Genomic DNA, 20955 nt, shown 5'->3' with positions numbered 1-20955 from the left:
AAGAAGATCAAAATATAAGAGACCTCTTTGAACAATTTAATAGAATAATTAGATTCCAAAATTACAAAGATATATTTATGTATCGATCAACCATTTTTGGTATCATCTGTATCAATCACAAAGAGAGATCCTCTTGGGAACATCATGGTTGTCGTGATATGACCACTGTCTGTTAGTGGAGGGAATGGTTTGCAGATAAATTATCATCACCATGCCAATTTTGTTGCTGTAGCAGACATTCTATCGGTCACTACTACTCTATTCGAGAACTAAAGACTTTGAAGAATTATTAGGATTTGAAGCTAGACCAATTCAACCTTTCATTAGACTTGGAAGAACCTTAACATGTTCAGGTCATAAAGGAATCAATTTCCCCCTATATGGGGATCAAATCTCCCGCAAGTTTTGAAAATGCCAAATTTTCTATCTTTCAGCAAAATCGATTTTTTGGTAACTTTCATGGACAAATAATTACTTCCAATGACGTTTTTGAATAGCTTATTAAGTTCTTTATCAAATCCATCAAGAAGCGTGCAAATCGGTGCATGTTACATCGAGAAATATCCTAAACAAAAAGTGGGGATCATGTGTATCCAGTTTCCCCTAAAGTACTGAAGAGTTCTTCCTGATCGTGACACCGGCATATTAACGTACAGCTGTGTTAGCGGATAAACAGGCCGAAACATATGTATAATAAAAGGCTCAAATCACACTTTGTATTAGGTGGATAGGTCTTGCCGCACGGCTAAGGAGGGCCCCTTACTTACTTACTATTTGTTCATACGCATAGTAAAATTTCATACCGAACGCAACGTGTAAGCAAATCGGATGAGAATAAGTGTCAAAAAAGAGTCTTTTGCTATATAGGTTTTACCCGTTGTGTGGCTGGCAAATAAAACACCCTTAACAGAAGGGTACCCGAGTTCCTACAATACTAAAATGCTTATATCTCAGATAATTTTCAACCGATCTATATAATTTTGGGCTCGTTCGATTTGAAACTTTTCCTTCTATCAAGTTGTTATTAAGATGGACCGATTCGGTCGTTCTGATTTCCGGGAAAAGTGCAAACCTTCGATTGGAAATTTCAGAACAGATTCCTCGAGGGGTCGTAGGTGGCCTTGAACATTCTTCTATGGAACATCATAAACATGGATATCGAAATTCTTGAAATTTTCTCAAGCATATGTTCTTGAAGATCTTGAGTACACCCGTTAAGTGTTAAGCCCTACGAACATTTTCTGGTTTCTCTGCGAGTAGTAGGTAGGCAAGAAAAAGCCTTCCCCTCGGATATGTTACCTTGCCGCGGTGGGTCGGCTTACGCCATTAGCACTGAGATGGCAACCAAAGACATATTCTGTCGTGGTGGTATCACATGTTGACTATTTTGTTTGGTGCCGCGTTACATATCTGGCATTGACGCACTAATTTACGGCATTTGCATGTGATCATCGACATCGTGTCTTGGAGCCTTGAATGGTAGTGCAGTCAGGCAGAGGCCTTTTCATCAGTGATAATGATGTGAGTTCTCTTCTTTTCGGCAATACTTTTCTGATGCGTTCCGTAGCCACGCTTACATTTAGCTAGCTAGGCATTTATTGAAAAACAAAGTATTCAAGATATTCGTAGGGAATCGACTGCTGGATTCACTGGGTAGAAGTTTTTTCAAAACTATAGGAACGTGGTGCCAGTTTTATTTTGTTATGCCTCACTTCGAAGAGCAATAATAAAAAATACCACACATTATAATGATGGTATATGAACAATCTTATAACGGCTTCATTCTCGATAATTTTTACAAACAGATAGGCAATAGGCGTGATGAAGCTTTAGCTTCCGACCGAAAAGTGAATCCTATACCTGACCTTGATTAGAACTTAATAGATAATCACCGTAATTAATCAACGATAAAGCTACTTGTTAGGACAGTTTACAGCTATAGGCAACCTTGACAAAAAAAATATAATGGAACAAACTAAGTTCTTTAGCAGTTTCCACTTTTACATTATACAACTTACATTGAGTTTGTAGAGTCGACACAGCTGAAAAACATTGACGAAACAATGACTTAGGTAAACAAAGTGATTTGACGAACGCATAACCTACACTCAGAGCAAACAAAGTCAATTAATTTTCATTCTGCATAAATAAAAGTTAAAAAATAGAACACTAATTCGCAATATTTTTTTTATATTTTCAATGTGGTCACAAAAAGCTAACACATTAAATAACTTATAATTGTACTATATGACTAAGTGGCCTTCAAACCACATCAGATGCTTCTAAGGCAAAAAAGAAGACCACTTTAATAACTAGAAAAACGTTGTACTAGAAATCTTGAAATTATCATTTTAGCCTTTGATCATTGACTAGTTTGCATTCAATTACATTTTGCATTAGTGTCGAGTCGATTCCAAATCCGAACCTCACTTCACCCCATCCTTATCCTACCCCATGGCGTTCAAGTGGTTTGCACGGACTCTTCTGCCATTACCCTCTCCATTATCGGCTTTGGATTGACTTGCGCTCTCATTGCCCCACCAAACGCTGCAAAATGAAAATGAAAATGAAAATGAGTAGTAGGTAGGCAAGAAAAAGGCAAAATAAATGTTTGCGAGTATTTTGCATTGTCTATTTTTCGTTTTGAACCGGGCAGGCTAACCGATTTTCACCACTGCGTGGACTGATTGAAATTTCACCAGCGGCAGTGTGACAGATCGTTTTCAGCCTCTTTCGGAAGTTCCTCCTGGAACTCCTCCGGAAGTTCCTCTAGGAACTCCTTCGGAAGTTCTTCCAGAAACTCCTCCGGAAGTTCTTCCAGGAACTTCTCCGGAAGTTCTTCAAGGAACTCCTCCGGAAGTTCTTCCAGGAACTCCTCCGGAAGTTGTTCCAGGAACTCCTCCGGAAGTTGTTCCAGGAACTCCTTCGGAAGTTGTTCCAGGAACTCCTCCGAAAGTTCCTCCAGGAACTCCTCCGGAAGTTCCTCCAGAAACTCCTCCGGATGTTCCTCCAGGAACTTCTCCGGAAGTTCCTCCAGGAACTCCTCCGGAAGTTCCTCCAGGAACTCCTCCGGAAGTTCCTCCAGGAACTCCTCCGGAAGTCCCTCCAGGAACTCCCCCTGAAGTTCCTCCGGGAACTCCCCCTGAAGTTCCTCCAGGAAGTTCTTCCAGGAACTTCTCCGGAAGTTCTTCAAGGAACTCCTCCGGAAGTTCTTCCAGGAACTCCTCCGGAAGTTGTTCCAGGAACTCCTCCGGAAGTTGTTCCAGGAACTCCTCCGGAAGTTGTTCCAGGAACTCCTCCGGAAGTTCCTCCAGGAACTCCTCCGGAAGTTCTTCCAGGAATTTCTTCGGACGTTCCTCCATTCTAAGGCGAATTTCTAAAATTGATCACTTTTACAGATGTTCTAAAGTTTCTGAAGCACCACGTAGTGGCCTCCTGGGGTCAATTAATGGTTTTTGCAAAGATGTTGCTCTCATTTGATACAAAAATTGGAATTAGTGGCATTTGGCGTTGCTAGAGCAAATGGTGTATAAAAAGTGACGCCAGTCTAGGACGATTTCCGATTTGGTCACTACTCCGGACCACTTGATGGCCAATCGGGCATTCGGGTTCAATTTGTTGTCCTTGCAATGATTTTGCTCTTACAATGCTACAATAAGGGACCTTTGTTCTGAAACTTCTGGAGGGCCACTTATTGAGTGAGCAATGCATTGATTTTGCTCTCACATTGCGTCAACAATCGATTTATTAAAATCGCAGCTTCAAACGACGAACTTGTTCAACTGACCATTTCTCCGGAGGATTTCCGGATTTCTCTCTGGAGGTTCGGAGTGAAGAGAAAGAGATAGAAATAGTGAGTAAGAAATGGAAAGTAAGACGTTTTACTCCTCGCTTCCTACTACTCATTTCTCATTTCTCACATCGCACTTTTCACAATGAAAGCGAGACATAAAGAGGGAGCTGTGAAAAGTTGTTTTTCATTATTTCTATCTTCTCACTTCTCACTTCATATGATATTCTCACTCATATATCATACTTCATAATCTCATGCATATGACCTGCTGCCTAAGGGATCAAGTAGCGTAGTTGGCTACACGTTCGCCTTATAAGCGGACGGTCATTAGGTTCGATTTTCAGCCTCTTCATCTTATCAGTCACCGTAGGTGCAGCTCAAACGGTAGTATTTTGGAGACTGACAAATTGTTCTTCTCGGAGGCATTCCTCCAACATACCCGGATAAATGGTAACCGAACAATGAAACGAGCAATTGAATTCACGATATGAATAAATGGAAACACTGGACTCAAGATGAGATGGACCCGGCAATTGTAACAATAAGGAATGTCTAAAATTAGATTCTGTGTGGTTTCTGTACAGCAGAATACCACAGTAGATCACGGCAGTGTATCGGTAACAAACACAGTGTCCAAACGGCATTTTCGGCTAAATGGCCTATTCGGCCTAACGACTTTTCCGGTCCAATATCCTATCCGGCAAAACGACTTCTCTAGCCAAATGGGGAAGGGACGTTTGGCCGAAAACCTTTCGATCGAATGCTATTTGGCCAATTGGCTATTTGGCTTGCTAGGCCGAAAGTGGTCTGTCCGAGTATACATTTTGGCAGAACAGACCATTAGGCCAAACATCATTTGGCCGAAAGGGTCATACAGCCGATTACATTACAGGTCATTTGGCCACCTATTCATAATGTTCTTCCTTACTGCGCTTCCTCTCTACTTTAAGCTTCAGATGTTATACTCACCGATTAATGCCAAGAAATCAGTTATGATTGGTCATTTGGCCGAATAGCACTTTTCGGCGAATACGTCATTCAGACGAATATGTCATTTGGCTGAAAATGTCATTTGACTGAAACGGTCGTTTAGCAGAAAGCACCATTTGGCCGAAAATTTCGCTTGTCCGAATAGGTAACTGGTAATAGCGAGAAATGAGAAGCCGGTGTGAGGCCTCTCACTTCTAACTTCGCACTTCTCACTTTTCACAGTGAGAAGCGAGTAATGAGGAGTGTAAAGTACGAAGTGAGATGTCTCTCTTCCCATTTCTCACTTCTCGCAATAAGAAGTGGGAATTGGTGATTAAGAAGTGAGAAGTGAGATGTCGAATGACCTGTTTGGCCTTATGACATATTCGGCCTGTTCGACCAATTAACCGTATGTCCTGTTCTGCCAAATGAGCTATTCGGTAAAATGACATATTCGGCAAATGACCTTTTCGGTGGAAAAATGACATATTCGGTCAAATGACCTGTTCTGCCAAATGACATATTCGGCCGAATGACATGTTCGGCAAAATGAGCTATTCGGCCAAATCGCTTTCGGCTGAATGAGTTTCGGCCAAACGACGATTCCCCTTTTCGGCCAAACTGTTTTCGGGTTTTTACCAACCACAGTTTTCTTAGAGAGTGAAGCGCCACAACCTGTGTTTAGTGGGTTCAACAATCGCAGGCTGGCTGGCTTTCTCCCGAGGTTTGGCGTTATGACACCGACACCGACGTGCTCCGTGATCCGTTATGCTTTGGATAACTTTACTTCTCCATAATGCGATCAATGCTGTACTCATCCACTGTTTGTTTGGAGCCCTAAATTGTTCTGTTGGATTGCTAGAATTGAAGCCGTCCTTCGAAAGTTTCTGAGATACGCTCTTTGTTCTCTAAGGTGGCGTGATCCGGATCCGACAAACCTGCCATTGTACGAGAAATGCTGTCGATAAGCATTGAACCACTAGATGTAAGACGCATTTCCGCTCGTACTATGTTTGCTGGAAAGTGGATCAAGTGCCACATTGATTGTCCAGCACTAGTGTAGTAGTAAAATATGTAGGCACTACACGAGTCAAGACGATCTACAGCTAGAGCTTCAAATAGTTCTTCGACATGTTTGGCTTTGACTTATTTAGTTGACGTGTTTCGTCATCGGCTACTAGACTTTTTCTGTAAAGCTGGTCATAATCAATTCGTTCAAGTTATTTTAAAATAAACATTTTTCTTCAGTTGGATTATTCTAATGCACCTCGGAAATAATTATAAGGCGTTCGCTGATTTTCACACAAAATAATTATGTTTGAGGATCAAATTAAAAGGATCAAAGTGAAGCACATTTTTGGCATCTCATTGGGCACATTTTTGGCATCTCAACCAAAAATGACCTAAATTTTTAATTTATGTTTGATTTTTTTTTGTATGCATGTTAACTGTAAAGGCACAAATCTCTCCACGTGTGCATAGACGACATTACAGTCCGCATGCAAGGCGAAATCAATCGCCATCAAAGGATTGAATCCAAAAGAGAATGAAAAAGTCTCACACTTATCATACATAATATACCGTTAGAGACTTTTTTCGCAAGCTGTCATGATAAAGAACTGATTCGGAAGGCTATACTCCATGCTACATTTCTTTTAAAAAGCTCCAAACACGGGGAGCACTTGTTCTGATTATGCATTTCAACTTGTACTACACCAGGGTGTCTACTACCTGGAAAATACCTGCAATTATCATGGAATTCCTGACATAATCAGGGAAATTTTAATACCCGGTGATCATGAGTGAAATTCTCTCAAAAGATGAAAAAAATCCTTTAAAATATTTGAATAAATATACCAATCAAATCTATTGAAAATGTAGTGAACGTTAATGGATCGTTATTCCGCCAAAAACGTTTTGCCATCTTCTGAAGCAGCGGTTCTCAGCCTGGGGTACATGTACCCCGGGGGGTACCTTCGCCGGGCCCAGGGGGTACCTCGGACAAAAATGCATAATGGCGGATTTTAATCAATTTTGATAAAGTTTTAGTTTTTTTTTATTCCAAGATTGTGTACATAATATGCATGTCGATCAGTAACTTAGAGACTATTGAATCCTTCTCTCCACAACCACCACAGTGTAGGACAAAATATCAAAAGGACAGAACGACGAATGAACAAATTTTAAAAACAGAGAGACATGAAGGCTTTTTTTCTCGAAAAGCTCAATTGCTTCGTTGCAAGAGAATTGGAAGCATCCTTCAACGCTTCTCAAAAGCCTCCTTCTAAGCAGCTCGAAGGACTCCTTTCAAGAGGTTCAGAGGCCTTCTTTCAAGAGGCCTGGTAGCCTTCTGTCAAGAGGCCCGGAAGCCTGCTTTCTAGAAGCCCGGTAGCCTCCTTTCAAGAGGCTCGGAAGCCTCCTTTCAAGAGGCCCGGAACCCTTTTTTCAAGAGGCCCGGAAGCCTTTTTTCAAGAGGCCCGGAAGCCTTTTTTCAAGAGGCCCGGAAGCCTCCTTTCAAGAGGCCCGGAAGCTTCCTTCCAAGAGGCCCGGAAGCCTCCTTTCAAGAGGCCCGGAAGCCTCCTTTCAAGAGGCCCGGAAGCCTTTTTTCTAGAAGCCCGGAAGTCTCCTTTCAAAAGGCCCGTAAACCTCTTTTCAATAGGCCCAGAAGCCTCCTTTCAAGAGGCCCGGAAGCCTCCTTTCAAGAGCCCCAAAAGCCTCCTTTCACGAGGCCCGGAAGCCTCCTTTCGAGAGGCCCGAATGCCCCCTTTCAAGAAGCCTGGGAGAGTATTTTCAAAGGCTCAAAAGGCTCCATTCAAGAGGCCCTGAAATATTCTTTCAAAAGGCTCGGAAGCCTCGTTTCAAGGGGTCAAGCGTCCTTTCAAGTTGCTTAGAATCTTCTACTTCTTCTTCTTCTTCTTCTTCTTCTATGGCTCTAAATTCCAACTGGAACTTGGCCTGCTTTTCCACTTAGTATTCTATTAGATTTTCCTCAGTTATTAATTGAAAGCTTTCTATGCCCGCCATTGCATTAGTATGTATCTTGTGTGGCAAATACAATGGATACACTGTTCCCAGGGAGTCGAGAATGTTTCCCATCCAAAAAAATCCTAGATCACACTGAGAATCGAACTCACCATCTCCAGATTGGCAATCCTAAGCCTTTACTTGCAACACAGACAAACAGACATAACTCATGGAATATTTCCCGATAAAATTCATCGTCGCACGAACACTAACGACATCTGTTGTTTACGTCGACTTAGGCAAATCACAAACCAGGTGGCGGTAGTGAGCAAACGTCAAACTCGAGCATAACCGATTGGTGCGCCGCGGTCGGTCAATTGGCGAACTAATGATTATTTGAATTGACCGATAAATCAGTGAACGATGGAAGAATCTCGAGTGTTATGTCTGTTTGTCTGTGCTTGCAAGATTACTGGAGACTGGAGAGTTGCTTAGAATCTTACCTTTAAATGGCTTGAAAGCCGTTTTTCAAGAGGTTCGGAATCTTCTCTTCAAGAGCCCGATATAATGAACATTTCAGCCAAATTTATGGAGAGCCATATACCCCGTTAATTTTCAGTACCATTTTTTATTTATCTTATGAGTTACACTTATTTTCATTTACAGCTAAAAATAGGGGGTACCTCAATTGATACAAAAGGTTGAGAACCGCTGTTCTAAAAAATAGCAGAAGCGTTTTCCGAAGTATTTTACAGTAAAGCACTAATAGAACGCCAGTGGCGCTGTAACCATTGAAATTATTCTGCCAAAATATGGTTAATATCCTATTCAGATTACGATTAGATTATTTATCGTAATAAATATCGTGTTAAAGCTGAGAAAGAAAATTGAATGTATGGGGATGGTATCAGGTTGTTGTTTATTATGATATTTATGATCATAAATAGCGTAATCTGGATAGGTTATAACTTGACCGTTTGACACTTATAGTACCGGTACCTTGGCTGCTAGCAAACTAAATGTTGGTCACGCGAACAGTTATAAGGATGTTAGGCATGAGTACGTTAGGCATAAAGGCTGTTAAGCATAAAATGCCCCAAAAACAGCCCACGACATAAAGAAGGTATTATGCCTAACGTCATGGACCCAGCAATCTCATATTTTTGCATCAACACATTTCCTGAAGGACTTTTCGTAATAAGTTCTGGAGGATTTCCTGAAGAAATTCCTAAACATTTTTCCGGAACATTTCATTAAGAAGTTTTCTTAAATTTCTTTAAAAAAAACAGCTGAAATAAAATTCAAAGAGATTTCCGATAGAATTCTTAACCAAGTTGCCAAAGAATTTTCTAAAATAAATTTCAGAAGAATATCTGAAGAAATCTGCAGAGTATTTCATAAAGGTATTTCAGAGGAATTTTCACAAGGCAAACACCTAAATAAATTAAAAAAAAAATCGTAAGGGAATCGCCAAATGCATCTCTGAAGAAATTTCCGAAACAATTCCTTGAGATGTTTTTTCAAGTTTTAGCAAAGAAATTTTCAAATTACATCCTGGAGGAAGTTCTGAAGCAATTCTTAAAATCCGGAGGATTTTTCGATTGAATCTATAGAGAAATTTTCAAAGGAATTCCTGGAGGAATTTCCTATGTGATTCCTGAAGGAATTTTGATTGAATGGCTGAAGCAATTTCTGGGTGAAATTGCGAAGGAATTCCTGGAAGAATTTCTTAAGTATTTTATAACATTGTTTTGAGAAGCCACCAAAATATTTTTTAAAATAATATTTACTTTTGCAATATTTACTTTTTTGAATTAATTATTTTGCTGCTATGCAAAATCTATGCAAATTATTCGTACAGATTTTGATAGTTTGCTTCTACAAATCAAAAACAAACAATAATGGACTGAATCGGTAGCTATATGGGCATAACAACTCAGCAGGCTGTAACAGATGTATATTCTGAGAACACTGAGCGTCATTTCATATATAAAAAAAAATCTTTGTGAATGCTTTGTTTCCGGTTTTCCGAACAAAAAAGAATTGCCTTCCTACTCACCCGATTTGGATTGAATTTATCATTCGGTATGGTCTATCTTGAAATCAACAGCCACCAAAACACCGAACATATTATCGAGACATTTGAAATCATTTCACAATTGTCAAACATGTGTGAAAAGTATCTGTTTAGAAACGTGCGGCCATCGTGAATTTTTTCCAACACGATCGAAGGCGTACGACTCAGGATACAGGGGTCACTTTAATGTAAACAAATTCAGCTTGGTTTATGTAGTCCTATTATAATAACATGTAATGCATGCTGGTTTTTAATTTATTCCAAAAAATATTTAAAAACCTGTCTTGTTGTACGGGTAATTTTCAGACACCCTCTATATGGCACGTTGGTTTTTGCCTGGAAATTAATGTAAAACACCTGGAAAAAAAACCTGGAAAATCAAGGAATTTTGTTTTTACAGATGAGTAGACAGCTATGCGGTCCTTAACACAAAATGAGCGAGAACAAAGCGAAAATCGTCACTTTATGTGAGGACTGCCTATCCGATTCTGTTTTTTCGCGCTTGTATACAAGTTTGATAAATTGTTTTGTTTTTCCCTTAGGACGGTTCGTAAGTATATTGATGAATATATTTTATTACTTTTACAGCATATACTGTTATTGACAAACGCTCTATATTGTCGAATAGAGCTCCCTATTATTTACCTTTCCCACTAACACAAATTTTCCTTCCCGAGACATCTATGAAGGTAGTATGGGTTCCCTGCATCTTCACTAGTAGATGTTGAACTAACATTCCTTCCCTTCCTTCCGTGATTGTAAGGACGTGGCCAGGTATACAACTGCTACTGTATAGGAAAAGGTACTAATCCCAAGTACCAATTTGCGACAATATACAGTAGATTGCTCAATTCAAGCTCTGTCTGGTAAGGGGGCGGGTGTCGCGGGAGAGGGTTCTTTTCGTCGACTTCCCCTCATTTGAATGGAAGGGACAGGCAGGGAGTTTCTTTGCAGTTTATCACCTCAGAATGCAAGTTCGCATTGTTTTCTTTCGTTCTGAAGTGATAAACCAGAGAGAGATCTGCTGCTTGTCACTTTTGTTTAAGGGAGAGGGGGTCGACGGGGAGAGTCTTCTCTTGCGACATTCGCCCTTATTCCGGATGGAGCTTGAATTGAGCATTGTATAGCCACCCACGATTTGTACAATCACATATGCTATGCTATGCTATGCTATGCTATTGTATACAAGTTTGATAAATTTGTTATCATGGCTTGGTATGATTCGGAACAGTTTTTGCCTTTCATTTATCGTTGTTTGTTATCTATTGAGAATGATTTCTTCAATCCCTGGTCACACCTTTTTTGGAAGGAGAAGGCTTTGGTCTTAGATTCTTTCTTGGCCTTCCCTTTCTCGCCTAATAAGCACGTTTTGTTATTGTTTGGCTTGAGCAGGCTCTCGAAGTATCAGAAGCATCTGTTTCAGTTCCGTGCTGATGTTGTTTCAACTTTCAACCACGGATGAACTCGATGATCGCTCGACGACAAGCTGCATTCTGGGTAGTGGTTGCCAATTGGGCTGCCAATTGTGCTGATAACCTGGCTATCGGTTGCCATGTTTGACGAAGTGCTAGAGCCGGAGTCACTAGTCACTCCACTCTCCACCCTATTCGGGGGAAACCAAATGGAATCCCTTTTTGCGTTTGACGTGCCCCACAAGGATTATTAACTATGGTGCTCAATGAACACTAAGTTTGCGACTAGTTGTACGATGAGAGATTCGAGAGGTTATCGGTGTCAAAAAGTAGTTGGTGAACCAGAGTTTCGTCGTTGAGTGGCTCGAATTAAAATCAAACAAGGCGGTGATTGCACCATGGTAAAAGGGTGGAATAGAAATGTACACAGAAAAAAATTCCATGGTAACGGTTACTATTTTGTAGACTACGCCATGTTTTTAAAACAACCACAAATTTTCAGTTAAATTAACCACGCATTCGGACAAATTCACCACTGATTCAGTTCATGCTACAACATTCCACCAGGACCACAGTTGATTTTTACTGCGCGCATGGTAAAATCAAACGGGTTTGTTGTCTGCTGAAAATCGTCGGTGCATATTCTTAAATTAACCCTCGGAATGGTAGTTTCGACCGCAACATTTTTTTGTGTGTAGATATTGTACCGGCAAAGTGGGAAAAGACTAGCGAGACTTGTCGGAGACGATGCAAACCAATTTAAAATCTGCAGAAACTTCTAAAAATCCACAAACTTATCTAGAAACCTTTTAAAATGCTCTCAAAAATAGGCAGACTACTGGATATTTAAACAATCTAAGCTTATCATGTGGCTCTCCTTAGCCGTGCGGTAAGATGCGCGGCTACAAAGCAAGACCATGCTGAGGGTGGCTGGGTTCGATTCCCGGTGCCGGTCTAGATAATTTTCGGATTGGAAATTGTCTCGACTTCCCTGGGCATAAAAGTATCATCGTGTTAGCCTCATGATATACGAATGCAAAAATGGTAACTTGGCTTAGAAACCTCGCGGTTAATAACTGTGGAAGTGCTTAATGAACACTAAGCTGCGAGGCGGCAATGTCCCAGTGGGGGATGTAATGCCAACGAAGAAGAAGCTTATCATGTCACTGTTCTCCTAACCATTCTCTTTTCCTCTTACTTATTCCAGCTGCACGAAAACCGACCAGTACGCAGCCGGGTGCACTGCCGTTTCACCGACACCATTCCAGATGGAGCTGGCCACGGCTCTCGATCCGGCGCGAGACCTCCAGCGGTTGCACTCGCTCATCATGGCGAACTTCCACGGGCTAGAGGAGCTTGACTCGACGCTGACGGCCGCTTGCGAGGATCCGGGTGCCGCGCGCAAGACCATCAAGAAGCTGAACGAAATTGCCAACACGCTCGAGCGGATCCACCGGAATTACAAGACGATGCTCGCGCGGGAGATGCGCTACGGCAGCCGGCAAGCCCCAATCGGCGATGATAATTATCTGCACACGTCCCGCATGATAGCGGCGGCTGCGGCCAGCAGCGGAGCCGGAAACCTAGCGGCCACGACAGCAGCCGCCGTGGCCCCTTCTTCCATGCTGTCGTCCTCGCCGCATTATGACAAATCACCTCCCGGTCTGTTCCATCGCAACCATCCGCTGCGGAGTTCGGACAATGAACGTTTCTCTCAGTGTTAAGTTTTACACCACCTCACCCCATCTTCCCTCCCCACCTTTTTGTATGTTTCGCTGTATTTAGTAGGAAAAGTTAATTTATTTATGTTTTTCTTTTAAATCCCTTTTCGTGTATTTAATGACATTTTAAATTTAGGAAATTGGACATTTTGCCAGTTTGGAAGCAACCAGCAAAAATCCTCATAGCCTTCCCGTTGTATTTGTAAGCTTTAACACAAACGATAATTTTATCAGAAAAATGCAAACAAACGTGTAAAACAAGTAAAATATTTAATGCGTCGTGCACAAAGCAGATGTTCGTTTTTCTTACGTTCGAACGTAAATTGTAAAGAGATCAAAGTTATTTGTACAGTTTAGTAGATTCATAATAATCCCGACCGGCACTGCCCATAATCACATCTTTGTTCCACACGGATAGGAAATCCAGCAAAGATGGGACTGATATGCGATTATAGGCGTAGGATACCATTCACTATGTCACCAACTCAATCACCACAGATAAGCATTATATTATTTCTGCACCATCATAAATACATCTGCACCACTTTATTGCGATTAACACTGGAGCACAATTAGAATACGTATACCTGGAATTCGGCAAACTATAAGAAAACTGTTTTTCAGTCCATGTACAATATTGACAAAGACTGCATATCATAGAAAAGATTGATGTTTAAAGTTCTAAGGAAGATATGTCAATTTGGCTTGCAAATCGATATGAATTTGATAATGTTAAAAAGTGTTTTTTGGCAATATCATTCAAACGCTGTGCATCGCTCAACGTTGGCAGTTCGTTCATCTACATCTTTTGAATGGAGTCAATATTCTTGATATGCAGTCGCCGTCATTGCGCAATCTCAATTATTTTATTTTTTGATTCGATGAAAACGTTTAGAGTGAAGTAAAAGAAAACAAAAACCATTGAAATCTTTGATGAGAAGGGTTCCCAATTTTTGCCTACCTACCTACTACATTCGGTAATGCTGGAGATTGTTGTGTTCCCTTGGATTCGAGGATGCTGTTTAGAATTCGTCACCCGGACGGCTCAATATTTGAGCCACGAGACGAGCGATAGCTTTGACTATAAAGAAGCGATAGTAAGTTTCCTGTCTTTTGCTTTGGTTTCTATGACTTAGTTGCTATTATTAACTGTGGACACAAATTGAACTTAAAGATGCAGACCATAATTATGACAACCCGCAGAAGGACTGCTGCTGAGTATCTAATACCTATCTCTAGTTTTCAAAAATCCATTTATAAATAAAATACAACCAGATGCAAACAATTCAGATTCGACAGACTCAAGTACTCAATGTGGAAGTGATAATATCAACAGCCAGAATAGGGTCTATTATGTACTTCGAAGTTTTTTTTAACATAAACTACGTCTAAGGGGAAGATTATATTATTGTCTTTATTAGGGAGACTTTCAGCCCGAGGCTGGCTCGTCTCCGTAAGGGGAAGGTTTTTTCTTTTCGTTTACTTTAAATCCATTTATTTTTCATTTTTAAGGCCAACAATGTTTTTTTTAAACGAATTTGATAACCCAATTGATTATACAAGCGGTTTAATTGGATCCTGATCGGATTGCAACCAACGATCCCTGAACCGATCCTTACAATCACCTCGTTAAGTGTTTTGATACCGGCCAGACGGTGGACCTCGGATGTTCTTGTCCTGGGAGGAGTGTTGAGGATCATCCCCAGGAACTTGTTTTGCACTCGTTGGAGTTTCAGATTATGAGTTTTAGCGCAGCTCTTCCAGACCGGAATGGCATATGCCATATGCCATATTCAGGGACGTTGGTTCTGCCTGCGAATGATATTTCGTAAACGGGTCAAATCATCAATGGGTATCAATGGTTAGGGTTTTGCTTACCTGCCGTGATGTTGTTGGGACTTGTATTTTACGTTTGGCCGGATGACGCTGGAAGTCCATGTTGTCGTTGACGCACCTTTGGAACCGACCCCAGTCGACTCGATGGTAGTTACACCGGGACTGCTGATGCCGATCAACCGAGGAGCCCACTTCCGCCACTACCGGAAAGTGATCCGAGCTGAGCTTCTGGCAGACGAGCTATTTAAACACGGTGGTGAGGCACTGGCTAGAGCGCTGCACTGGGTCATTACCAAGATTTGGGAGGAGGAAGTTTTGCCGCAGGAGTGGATGGAAGGTGTCGTGTGTCCCATCTACAAAAAGGGCGATAAGCTGGATTGTAGCAACTACCGCGCAATCACATTGCTGAACGCCGCCTACAAGGTACTCTCCCAAATTTTATGCCGTCGACTAGCACCAACTGCAAGGGAGTTCGTGGGGCAGTACCAGGCGGGTTTTATGGGCGAACGCTCCACCACGGACCAGGTGTTTGCCATTCGCCAAGTACTGCAGAAATGCCGCGAATACAACGTGCCCACACATCATCTATTCATCGACTTCAAAGCCGCATATGATACAATCGATCGAGACCAGCTATGGCAGCTAATGCACGAACACGGCTTTCCGGATAAACTGACACGGTTGATCAAAGCAACGATGGATCGGGTGATGTGCGTAGTTCGAGTTTCAGGGCATTCTCGAGTCCCTTCGAAACCCGCAGAGGGTTACGGCAAGGTGATGGTCTTTCGTGTTTGCTATTCAACATCGCTTTGGAAGGTGTAATACGAAGAGCAGGGATTAACACGAGTGGTACAATTTTCAATAAGTCCGTCCAGCTATTTGGTTTCGCTGACGACATAGATATTATGGCACGTAACTTTGAGAAGATGGAGGAAGCCTACATCAGACTGAAGAGGGAAGCTAAGCGGATCGGACTAGTCATCAACACGTCGAAGACGAAGTACATGATAGGCAGAGGTTCAAGAGAAGACAATGTGAGCCACCCACCGCGAGTTTGCATCGGTGGTGACGAAATCGAGGTGGTAGAAGAATTTGTGTACTTGGGCTCACTGGTGACTGCCGAAAATGACACCAGCAGAGAAATTCGGAGACGCATAGTGGCTAGAAATCGTACGTACTTTGGACTCCGCAAGACGCTTCGATCGAATAGAGTTCGTAGCCGTACCAAACTGACAATCTACAAAACGCTAATTAGACCGGTAGTCCTCTACGGACACGAGACCTGGACGATGCTCGTGGAGGACCAACGCGCACTTGGAGTTTTCGAAAGGAAAGTGCTGCGTACCATCTATGGTGGGGTGCAGATGGCGGACGGTACGTGGAGGAGGCGAATGAACCACGAACTGCATCAGCTGTTGGGAGAACCATCCATCGTTCACACCGCGAAAATCGGACGACTGCGATGGGCCGGGCACGTAGCCAGAATGTCGGACAGTAACCCGGTGAAAATGGTTCTCGACAACGATCCGACGGGCACAAGAAGGCGAGGTGCGCAGCGGGCAAGGTGGATCGATCAGGTGGAAGATGACTTGCGGACCCTCCGTAGACTGCGTGGTTGGCGACGTGTAGCCATGGACCGAGCCGAATGGAGAAGACTCTTATATACCGCACAGGCCACTTCGGCCTTAGTCTGAATAAATAAATAAATAATTCTGGCAGACGACCGGCTGCGAGTACAGGTGATGATGTACAGGTCTATCGTTGCATGGGCTCCGGACCGACTCAGCCGAGTAGGGGAATCCGGGCTCAGGATCGTGTGGTGGCCTTCCTCCAGATGATACCGTTTCTATTGCCGCGACTGTTGACCCAGACTTGATGCTTCGCGTGCAAGTCACCGGCAACAATATACAGACCTTATATCAGCGTAAGCTTCCCTCCGAAGGGCTGCCGATGATCCATCTTTGGTTTTGGCTTGATTTGGGCAGTACGCCGCAATGAGCGTGATTGTGCCGACAGAAGTGGAAACTTCGACACCGATGGTCTCGATGATGCTTAACTGGAAAATTGGCAGCCGGCGACAGATGATGTTGTAGCGAAGAGGGATGGTAACACCACTTCTCCTGGTGGGCGGTCGAGTCGCAAGATACGAATTTCCGAGGTGTAGACGTTTGCGTTTCGGTGATGAACACGTATATTTCCTTATCCTCAAGAAAAACCTTCAGCTCGATGATTTTGCTCTTGAGCGATCAAGCATTCCAGCTGCGGATTGGAATCACTCGTCGGGGAGCCACCATGGCCGGATAGTTTACCCCGTTGAGTGCAGGTACACAGTTCTTCTTCGGCAGGGTTCTGGTGGAAGCCTTATTCCAGATTTTCAGGAACTCCGCTAGCTTTGGACAGTCCATGATTGTAGCCCGATGTTTGTCGCCACAGTTGGCGCACTTGGGATCAGCTACCTCCATTTTGTCGTACTTGTCGGTCGGATCAGTCTCGCCATGCGGTAGTTCCTGGTGCAGTGTCCGAAGTTGTAGCAGTTGGTGCACTGCGTGATGTCTCGGTGAACTGGACGATATCGCTCCCAGTCATCGACGATGTAATTTATAACGCGGATTAGCTTCAGGTCCTTACAGCGTGTAGAGTCGTGTTCCAAATGGACCAGGTAAAGGCTGGTTTACAGTTCGGAAAACGAGCCCGCCGGATTTGTTACGGGATTTTGCTCCGGGTTTGTCAGGGAAAATTTTCCGCCGATAAGTCTCCACTGTCAAAACATTTTCCGTGCTTGAGTTTACACTTCGGGGTTTTGGTTCGGATTTCTTTATACAAGAGGTGGAAAAATAACGAGAAGAGGGAGATATAACGAGAGAAAGGGAGAGAATGAGTGAGAGAGAGCGATTGAGTGGGAGAGAAAGAGGAAATGAGTGAGTGAAAATGAGTAAACGAGAGTGGGTGAGTAAGTCAAAGTGAGTGAGTGAGTGAACGAGTGATTGAGTGAAAGTGAGTGAGTGAGAATTCGTGAGTAAGTGAGAATGAGTGTGTGAGGTTGAGTGAGTGAGTGAGAATGAGTGTCTGAAAGTACGTGAATGAGAGAGAGTGAGTGAGTGAGAAAGTGCTCACTTTTCACTTCTCACTTCTTAGTACTCATTTCTCACTTTACTTTTTTTACTTCTCTTTCTCAATTCCCACTTCTCACTATTCATTCCACTTCTCACAACTCATTTTTTCACTTATCATTCTCATTAGTCACTTTTCAATTTTCTTTTCTCACTCTTCATAACTCACTTCATACTCTTCACTTCTCGCGCCTCATTCTAACTACTCATTACACTACTAATTTCTCCCTACTCAACTCTTACTTCTAATTGTATACTTCTTACTTCTTATTCTCACTGCTCATTGCTTATTGCTTTTTTACTCATTTTTTTTATTTCTCGCTCATTATTCCTTAGTTTTCTCTTCACACTTCTAACATTTCTCACTTTTCACTATCCACTTCACTAAATTCTTCCCATAATAAATTTCCGTCATAGATTACACATTTCCCGTGCGGAATCAATTCAAACGAAATTGTTTCCCCGCGGGATTTGCATCTCTACACATGGGATTTTTAACAGTACACTTTTCCCGCGATTGGGTTTACACTTCAGGAAAATATTTTTTCGTGTAGACTTCTGCTCCTGTCACGGGAAACGCAAATCCCGCTCCCATTTAAACTACATGGGAGACCAAATCCCGGGACACGTTTTCCGAACTGTAAACCAGCCTTAAAGCTGGTCGCGATATGTTTTCGCCTTGTAATGACGAGCGATCTTGAATCTTCTGAAGTGCCTTCTTTCTGGTATTGCAGCAACTAGTCCATATTGGCACAGCATACAACATGGCTGGTCTAAAAATGTTTAGATTCTCTGTTTATAAGTGAAATCTACTTAATATATTTGTCACATTTGGCTTGAATGCCTTAATATGATTTTTAAAAGTTAATTTTTGATCTAACAGGTGTTCTAAATATTTAGCTTCGCTAGACCAATTAATTGGAACCCCATGCATAGTGACAATACACCCAATATTTTTTACACGGTTGGTATTCTTTAATTTCTCGGTTAACCTAATTTTCCACAGCCTTTTAAATACCACCTGAATTTTCTTTGATTTTTTGTGATTTTTTTCATGGGGTTAACTCATAGTTTCATCAACGCTAAAGGTCGTAATCAGCTAAAACCTACCCGTGTAAAAACAGATCCGGGTGTATGGCATATGTGGGAAAATTATAAGCAGAGTTTTGGAAGCATTCGGCGAAATTTTCCATGTTTGCAGGTAAGTGGTAAAGATATCCAAACTTTTTGCAATCTACTACAAAAGACACGAAGGCTTCGCCCTTTGGATGAGAGGCCCGATTCATCTGCATACAAAGATTTTTGACACCCTAGTGGTAAGTCCAGGCTATTGACATCCTATTGTTTAGCCCATCGCCAAATCGTAGCCAGGATGTCCCGGGATATATATTTTTTTTCATACTGCGTTTCAATGATGACAGCGGGCTATGTCTATTGATGATGATGACACCGCGCTTGGGTAAATCAGTCGCAAGTAAAAATGTTATACAATATGGGCCCCAGTTTGCTGCCTTGGGGAACACCAGCTCTTACAAGTAATCTATCAGATTTCGAATTCTGATAGTTTACCTGCAGTGAGCGAGCAGATAAATAATTTTGGATCAGTTTAATAATGTACAGAGGAAAATTAAAACCTTCATGCCAAACACTGTCAAATGCATTCTCTACATCAAGAAGAGCAACTCCAGTCGAATATCCTTTAGATTTGTTGAGCCGAATTAAATTCGTTACTCTTAATAACTGATGGGTGGTTGAATGCCCATGGCGAAAACCAAATTGCTCATCAGCAAAAATATAATTGTCATTAATATGAACCATCATTCTATTTAAAATAATCTTTTCAAACAGTTTGCTTATTGAAGAAAGCAAACTGATTGGGCGATAACTAGAAGCCTCAGCTGGATTTTTGTCCGGCTTCAAAATTGGAACAACTTTGGTGTTTTCCATTTATCTGGGAAGTATGCCAATTGAAAACATTTGTTAAATATATTAACCAAAAAGGATAAAGAGCTCTCAGGAAGTTTTTTGATAAGTATGTAGAAAATACCATCATCACCCGGGGCTTTCATATTTTTAAATTTTCTAGTAATAGATCTCACTTCATCCAAGTTTGTTCCCAACGAAGGGTCAAAAACATTCTCTTGATTGAGAATGTCTTCGAAACTCCGTGTAACCTTATCCTCAATTGAACTAGTGAGACCTAGACTAAAATTATGGGCACTCTCGAACTGCTGAGCAAGTTTTTGAGCCTTTTCGCCATTTGTTAATAAAATTTTATTTCCCTCTTTAAGCACTGGAATTGGCTTTTGAGGTTTTGTTAATAAAATTTTATTTCCCTCTTTAAGCACTGGAATTGGCTTTTGAGGTTTTTAAGAATTTTCGTTAATTTCCAAAAGGGTTTCGAACTGGGATTTAACTTCGAGACATTATTCTCAAAGCTGGTATTTCTCATAATAGCGAAACGTTTTCATTTGGCAAATCTCGCCAAATAACTTTCAACGCGGGATTGCGAGTTCTTTGGTATTGCCTTCGCCTCACATTTTTAAGACGGATCAGTAGCTGAAGATCGTCGTCAATAATAATGGAGTTGAATTTAAATAATTTCACATTTAGGAATTGTAATGCCTCTGGCTTCGACAATTAAATTTGCCAAAGATACGAGAGCATTATCAATATCACTTTTGATATCGAGAGGAATATCAACATCAAAATTCCTATCAATATGCGTTTTATATAAATCCCAATCAGCTCTATGATAATTAAAAGTAGAGCTGATTGAATTAAAAATGGCTTCTTGTGAGATTTCAAATGTCACAGGAAGGTGATCAGAATCAAAGTCAGCATGAGTTACCAATTGGCCACACAGCTGACTTGAATCCGTTAAAACTAAATCAATTGTCGAAGGATTTCGAGTGGATGAAAAACAAGTTGGGCCATTGGGATATTGAATAGTATAATATCCCGCAGAACAATCTTCAAATAAAATTTTGCCGTTGGAGTTGCTTTGAGCATTATTCCATGAACGGTGTTTGGCATTGAAGTCACCAATTACGAAGAATTTTGATTTGTTGCG

At 41.7% G+C, this 20955-nt stretch overlaps 1 protein-coding gene across 1 annotated transcript in view; it reads left to right on the top strand.

Annotated features, from left to right (window-relative positions):
• Nucleotides 1–14225, top strand: part of LOC134225463 (GTPase-activating protein) — a 135800-nt gene extending 121575 nt beyond the window's left edge. The window contains exon 7 of the mRNA XM_062705556.1: nt 12423–14225. Coding sequence (XP_062561540.1) covers nt 12423–12939 — 517 coding nt within the window. The 3' untranslated portion in view covers nt 12940–14225. The remainder of the gene's footprint in view (nt 1–12422) is intronic.
• The last annotated feature ends 6730 nt before the right edge of the window (nt 14226–20955 follow it).

Source organism: Armigeres subalbatus, chromosome 3 (assembly GCF_024139115.2).
Source record: "Armigeres subalbatus isolate Guangzhou_Male chromosome 3, GZ_Asu_2, whole genome shotgun sequence".
NCBI lineage: Eukaryota > Metazoa > Arthropoda > Insecta > Diptera > Culicidae > Armigeres > Armigeres subalbatus.
The sequence above is the reverse complement of the archived record's forward strand: the minus strand, read 5'-3'. Positions and strand labels throughout refer to the sequence as shown.